At 43.1% G+C, this 7,895-nt stretch overlaps 1 protein-coding gene across 5 annotated transcripts in view; it reads left to right on the plus strand.

The window, feature by feature from the left end:
* Window positions 1-7,895, plus strand: part of fastkd1 (FAST kinase domains 1) — a 61,683-nt gene that overhangs the window by 45,935 nt on the left and 7,853 nt on the right. For all 5 annotated transcript variants that reach the window (XM_069935695.1, XM_069935694.1, XM_069935699.1 and 2 more), the window contains one exon: window positions 5,124-5,268. In XM_069935695.1, the coding sequence (XP_069791796.1) occupies window positions 5,124-5,268 (145 nt within the window). The remainder of the gene's footprint in view (window positions 1-5,123; window positions 5,269-7,895) is intronic.

Consider the following 7,895-nt stretch of genomic DNA (forward strand, 5'->3'; position numbering starts at 1 on the left):
GTTCTTCTCAATGGGAGGAGGGGCTCTCCCAGTTACTGGTGCCCTGTGCCGGCCTGCTTCTCCTATGGAGTCTGCAACCTCATGGCTGCTGCCAATTATAGGCACCACCATCTTAGGCAGAGACCTCACAGTTGCAGGATTTTACATAACAAATACTGTTGACTCCTTTTAAATGGCCATTTCAAGCATGTATCAACCTGCCAGCATTAGGTTGAACCCTTCAGAGCAGCACAGTATCTCTCCTCTCCCGCGTCTGTACCTGCAGCAACGCTCCAACAGCACCACTTCGTCCTCCAATTCCACAGATTGAATAAATTAAGAAAACTATTCTAATTGATTACTTCTGGTATTATTCTTTGAAATAAAAGGTTTGTCTATCTTTTAGGTGGTCGACCTCTGCAACGGACTGTTGGCTGCTGCAGTGGGGAAGACTTGTCCACATGAGCTGGTTTAAGCCTTTCAATAGTGAAAGACTGTGGCTTCCCTCCAAAGTCCAAAATGCAGGTCGACCTGGTTTGTCTGAGTACCCTATAAGGTCCTTCATAGGGCGTCTGCAAAGGTTAACCAAGTGTTCTCCTTCGGACGAAGACATATTTGCAGTTTTTGAGGTCTTCAGGTACAAAGAAAGAGTGTTCTCCATGCATCAATGGTTTTGTAGGGGTCAATTTTCCTAAGGTCTCCCTTAGCCTGCTCAAGAGTTCCTTAGGACCATCACTGGACTTGGAATAGCAGGAAACGAACTCCCCTGGAACCACCAACAGTGCTCCATACACGAGTTCCGCAGATGAAGCTTGGAGGTCCTCCTTTGGAGATGTTCTAATGCCCAGTAATACCCAGGGCAGCTCATCAGCTCAATTCAGGCCCTCTAACTGAGCCATCAAGGCTGATTTGAGATGTCGATGAAATCTTTCCACCATTCCATTGGACTGGGATGATAGCCATTCGTATGATGAAGTGTTGTACTGAGCAAGCGAGACAAGGTTGATCACAGTGAGGAAGTAAATTGTGGTCCTTTATCTGAAGTACATTTGCCAGAAAACCAAAACGAGACACCAGGAACTGAGGAACGCCAGAGCACGTGTCTGCAGTAGCGTATACCATAGACACAGCCTCTGGCCACTGTGTAAACCTGTCTATTACTGTAAAAAGATGATGGTATCCTCTTGAAACAGGAAGCAGACCAATAATGTTCACTTGGACATGAGCAAAATGCCGAGTAACAGCCAGGAAGGACTACAGTATGCCGCTGAACATTTGCTTTCTGGCCGGCAATGCAGACCTCACCATTTGTGTAATGTCTTTTTATAGACTGTGCCACACAAACCTGTCCGAAACCATATGAATGGTCAATCTAATCGATGAATATGAGAAACCATGCACAGAGTCGAAAATGTGACGTTTCCATGATGCCAGAACTACTGAGCTTAGGTGACCCATTGATATATCACAGAGGAGTAGTTTTCCATCAACTCCAAACTGGACACCTTTCAATTGCAGGTTTGTGATTGCAGTCCGATAAGCATTCATCTCATAGTCATGTCTTGGGCCAGAGCCAGAGCTGTGTAGACAATACTTTGATCGACAGATGAAACCTTGAGTGGAGCGGAGTGGGAAAGAGCATCAGCTACTACATTGTCTTTTCCGGAAATTTGTAGTATTTTTGTGGAAACTCTGAAATGAATGATAATTGCCATTATTGTCGCGCTGACCAAGGCTCTGCGACTTTGGAAAACTCACATGTTAAGGGCTTATGGTCAGTGTATATAGTAAAATCTCTTCCCTCCAAAAAATAATGGAAGTGTCAAATAGACAAGTAAATGGCCAAAAGCTCCTTATCAAAACCATTATTTCGTCTCTGCTATGGCCATTGACATATTGATGAAGTGCACCTCCTACAGCCAGACTGGAAGCGTCTGTAGAAAGGGCGGTGGCTGCATTTAAAACTGAGTAGCTGAGCACAGTGACATGAGTCAACAAATCTTTTGTCTTCAAGAAGGCATCGTTTCCCTCTTCAGTCCAATGATGGCTCTGGTTTTTCGAGACAGTAAATCAAAAAGAGGCTTCATGATATGAACTGCTCCCGGAAGAAACCAACAGTAAAATGTTACCATTCCCAAGAATTTCTGCAGGCTTTTCACCATAGCAGGTCTTGAGTATTTGGTAATGGCCTCAACTTTGGATGGTGCCAGAGTCACACCTTCCTGAGTAATTCTTTGCCCCAAGAAATCAATCATTTCTTGTCCAAAAATGCATTTATCTTGATTGATGTTCAGTCCAAATTCTTGAAGACAAATAAAAAGTGCATGAATATGTTCCAAATGTCCTTCCTTAGTCACACTGGCCACTAAAATGTCATCAAAGTAAATGAAGACACTGGTCATACCAGGTCCTAAAGCATCCATCACCCATTGAAAGAATTGAGCAGCAATCCTTTAATCTGAATGGAATTCGCAAAAACCCAAACCGAGTAATTATTCTGTTTTTGGAATTTTTTTTTGGTTCTACTGGGACTTGGTGATAGCCACGCACCAAGTCTGTTTTGGAGAAGATATTTGCTCCATTGCAAATTAGCCAAGAAATCCTGAATATGAAGTATGGGATAATGATAGTGGCATCGTTAAGCCGCCTGTAATCTCCATATAGTCACCAACCTCCATTGTGTTTCGGGACCATATGTAATGGAGATGCCCAGGGACTGTCGGTCCTAGGAATTATGTCTAATTCTTCCATCTTGACAAACTCCTTCTTAGCTAAGAGCAGCTTCTCTGGAGGCAAACGACGCACTTTAGCATGTATAGGAGGGCCCTTAGTACAAATGCGGTGATTAACACCGGGCTTTGCAGGGGAGGCAGAAAATTGTATAGTAATCTCAGGGAAATCTTCCAACAGCTTGGAGAATTCATCTACTGGTTTACTTAATGTTTGGAGGTGCAGAGCAGGGGTATAGGCGTCTGCCAGGGGAATAGTCTGTAAAATAGTTCCATCTATTAGCCGACACCTTTTTAAGTCAACGAGAAATGAATGAGCCCAAGAAAATCTAAACCAAGCAAAGGTTGGGATACTGCTGCTATAATAAATGGCCAAGTGTAGAGATGATTTTTGAACTTGATATTCATCTTCCTGGTGCCAAAAATCAAAATGTTGGAACTGTTAACTGCTCATAGTTGCAGGTCCAGGGTAGGATGGCTTGTGTCAAAACCGGTGGATGGAAATGCACTAACTTCTGAACCCGTGCCCTCCAGAAATTTCCTATACATACAGTAGGCTTGCAGGTTTTTTGCCAACCGCCGAAGCTTTTACTGGCGGTTGGCCTGGGTGTTTCCCGCAAACGAGCAGGGTGGAAGGCACTTGCAGGCATTTATTCCCCAACACCTGTGGTAATAACAACAAGATGAGGTGACCACAGGCTGTTTGCTTGTCTTGGGGCATTGTCTGCTTGTAGGGAGTGATGTGCTAAGAGCACTAGAGTGTGTCATGGAGTCAGTATTGGAGGGGTTGGTTGTGCAGACTTGTCTTTACTTGCTGTGGTTTTTAGCCAGCCAAAGAATGTCTGCCTCTGCTGCTATAGCCCTTGGGTCTTCAAATGAACACTTAGATAACAAGAGCTTTTTATCATTTGGCATTTGCTCTAAAAAGAACTGTTTGAATAACATATTGGGATTTTTGCCAGCTTCCAGGTACAGCATTTCATCCATTAGTTTTAATGGGGCGCTGTCTCCAAACCCATTGAGATGTAGTAGCTTGGCTGCCCTTTCCCTACGGGATATACATGTAATAAAAGTGCTTATAAAGCATCATATATGCTGGTACGTGGTGTCGCAGTAGACACGACGAAATAACCACACAAGGCATTTTTTGTTTAGAGTGAATCAAACTGATTTAATCTTCATCAACCGTCCAACTTTTTAAAAGCCCAAATCACGTGCTCGACGTGCACTGATGTCATCACGCATTGACATCACATGGCCGGTTTGATGCTTTCTGGGAATTGTAGTGCCGCCATAGTGCCGCTACACAACCATGATATCAGTGCCCGATCCTCTGTTCTTTTGCAATCCATCTTTCCTGAACCCGTGCCCTCCAGAAATTTTCGCTGGGACAACTGGTCCTATACATACAGTAGGCTTGCAGGTTTTTTGCCAACCGCCGAAGCTTTTACTGGCGGTTGGCCTGGGTGTTTCCCGCAAACGAGCAGGGTGGAAGACACTTGCAGGCATTTATTCCCCAACACCTGTGGTAATAACACCAAGATGAGGTGACCACAGGCTGCTTGCTTGTCTTGGGGCATTGTCTGCTTGTAGGGAGTGATGTGCTAAGAGCACTAGAGTGTGTCATCTTTCCAGAAAAAGAGCCCGATGATCCATATACCTAAAGCTAATCCTCCCTTCCCCCACATCAACTCCTTATCCATCCACTTAACCTCAATATCCTCTTTTTCTTTGCCTCTCTAGCTCATAGCACAGGGAGTAATCTGAGATTACAACCCTAGAGGTTCTGCTTTACAACTTCCTCCCTAACTTTAAATTCTCTAAAATATTTTGTCTCTCTTTCTGCCTCATTTCATGGTCTAATATAAACCATGTCCTCTGGTTGATCATCTTCTACTTTGATAATGACCCATGCCCATTCTAATACAGCATTAACCCTGGTACAATGGAGGCAACATGTTCCCCTCTAGAGTCTCACTCACAGCCACAGAAACTGATTGTGTTTCTGACTCAAGAGTCCCCTGTCACTATTGCTCCTCTAGACTACGTCTCACCCTGCTTTATGGCAGTGCTAGACTGGCTGCTGCTGGTATTCTTCCCTGAGGGGCCGTTCTCCTCAATAGTAATACTTGTTTGAGTGGGGGGAAATTACAACTCTTGCCTCTCTTGGCAGTCACTCAACGAGTACTCAAAATTTGGTTGTTTTGAACTTTGTGGATCACTTTATGATCCTTAATTCTTTTGAGATGAGCAATGATACATTAGCCCAATCTCGCCATTCATTATTTCATGTGGGTGACCATTATTAGTCCAGACTTTGTATTTCCAACATGAGTTCATTTTTAAATTTCTACAAGGATAAGCCCTCTCTCTATCTGTCATTTTATATGGAAATTGATAAATTATTTCTTTCAGACTTTGAATGTACACTTGACAAACATCGAAAGCCTATTCCTTATGTAGAACAGACTCCTGTACACTTACCTAAAAATGGAATCAGTCCTTGGAGACCAGATAAGGAATTTAATGGAGAGAAACAGCTACCACCTGGAGGAGCAAGGTTTGTGCATACCTAAGTTTGCTAAAATATTTTCTATAAATTTAATTGAACACTACTTGTACCAAAAAGGTAATTTTAGCAAGATACTTTCTCTACTTCATAACAAGCTTGTGGTTGATAAATGTTTACGGTTTTCAACATACTTCACTTTGAGTGTGTGGTGAATGTCTACCAAGCTGTCTGTCTCCCCTCTGGTGAGCCTTGCTGTACTAACATTGGCTGTGCATTATCTCTACTGTTAAGGACACTCCCCTTGGGTATAACTGTGTATGCACCTATTGTCTTTCATTATTGTACCATGAGTTTCTGCTAATAAAAGCCATGATTATTGTTTGACCACATCACCTTTGTTTACTTCATCAACTGGCATTTCAGAGTGTTTCTATTCAATCATCCCAGTGAAAACATCTGGGATTATATAATTTGGTGGATGACAGTGATTCCTTAGCTTCAGTCAGTTTAATAGTAATGTCTGATGTAAAAATATTTCAAAAGAACATGGTCATTCTGGGGTTTTTTTTCCCTCAGCCTTTTAATACATTTCTGAAAGTAACTGCTCAGCTAAGCATTGCTAAAGGCAAACCAATTTAATTATAATTAAAACATTGGGTTTTGGACGTAAAATAATATGAAAAATTAATATTGTCAAAGACTAATTTTTTTCCTTTTGTCAAATACTACATTTTCCTATTGTGGTGTGCAGGCTCTATGGAGTATTCTAGATATTTTGATGTTCATAATTTTCTTTAAATTTAAGTTAAAATGCTAAAGTTTAAAAAAAATATTTTACTTTAGTTTTCATAGACTTATAACATCCAATAAACATCATGTACATATGCATTCCAAAAATCCATATTTGTCCCAAACCATCACAGTGAATACATTCCAAAATCTTATTTTGATCCCATCATCATGAGGCACATGACCCCTTTCAAGATCTGTAATGAAAAAAATCATAATGGCAACGCCATTCAAAGAAAACACTAAAAAGAAAAGAAAGAAACTCAAAAGAAAACTAAGAACCTGAAAAGAAAAAGGCATGTGCGTCACCTGCACAAAGTCCTCTTTCCATTATCACACCTCTGGCCATACTGGGATAATTTAACTTCATCCTATTTAAAAGGGGGAACCAATGTACTGCAAGTAAGGTTGCCACACTCTAACGAATATGTCACATTTCCTCTGTAGGTTATATGTTATTTTCTCCAGGGGAATGTAACTCTGCATTTCCATATTCTATGTGTGGTATTTACCTAGGAGTCAGACTTCCACAAAACCATTATACAATTCCTTTTAAGAGATTTAAACAATAAATTTACTGTTATATACCCCCGCCTTCTCCTCCCGGCACCACTAATACACTGGTGCCAATTCCTTACTAAACCGAGGTGTGCCTGCAAAATCTATCCTGCTCCTTCTCCTTCCATGTCATCCCCGAGCTCCCCAACTATATACATCCTCATAACAAATGCCTCTTTAGATAGAACTTAAACAGTTAAATTCATTTACATTAATACATATACCTTCATACACTACAGCCAACAGCTCTCTCCCCTGGCTTATTGCCCCTACTCCTGGGTGGCCTCCAAGAATTTGGTGAATCACCACCTCCTTTGCCACCCCCCCCCCCCAAGGGAAATAGCATTTGCAGCATCACCAATGTTCCACCCCTTTTTACTTAGATGAACTGTTTCCTTTGTTTCAGTCGTGCCCCAATAATGTCTGGAAAGAAACAAATCTTGCTGCCCTTAGACTGGACGCCCCCCACCCCTTGCACTCGCCCCATCTGCTGATGCCTGGAGAATCCTTTCCCTATCCCAGAAATGTTCAAACTTGACCAAGACTGACTGAAGCCACTGCCCTGGACCTGGCTTTGGAGAGAAAAAGACCTGCGGGCCCATTCTGTCTTCAAATCTCCCCCTACCTTGTCCTCATCAAAACTCCAGGATCATCCCCCTCCACCCCTTCCTTTAATCCCACAATTTCTGTTGAAATTTTCAAGCATATCTAGTTTCTCCAGGATTTCCTCCTTTTCCTTATTCCAGGCATCCCTCTGTCCTCCAACCTCTCTATTCTATCCTCCACACTAGCAACCTTCCCCATTAAATATGCCATAGCCCTCTTTATTTCTCCCATTTCTTTTGAAAGTTCCCATAATACAGTTTTCATTCTGGCCTCCAAGGCCTCCACTATGGCTCTGATACTCGCCCTGATAAGTCTCTCCTCCCTCAGAGGCCTTCACCCGTCGTGACATCAGGCCTATCCTCCCACTGTTCTCTTCCTCTACCTCGCCATCGCTCCCTCAACGTTGCTCACCGGCCTCTCCATTGCCTCCTTCTTGACATCTCCCACCGCTTCTCCTGTTGACCACCACCTCTTCTCTCTCGCTGTCTGCAGGCATCCGCCTGGGCCATCGGTCCGGCTGATCTCCCCAAGCTGCCTGCGATGTTGCTCCCGCCCACTAATGCTAGCCCTCATTCTTCCACATCTGCACTGGCCTGCCTGCTACCGTTAACGCTGCTGCTGCCTTCGTGGCTACCACTGCCATCACCAATGCTGACGCAGTTGCTACCACTGCCTTCGCCGACTCTGCCATTGTTTCTGATGTTGCTGACATTGCCACTGCC

Source organism: Narcine bancroftii, chromosome 4 (genome assembly GCF_036971445.1).
Source record: "Narcine bancroftii isolate sNarBan1 chromosome 4, sNarBan1.hap1, whole genome shotgun sequence".
Lineage (NCBI taxonomy): Eukaryota > Metazoa > Chordata > Chondrichthyes > Torpediniformes > Narcinidae > Narcine > Narcine bancroftii.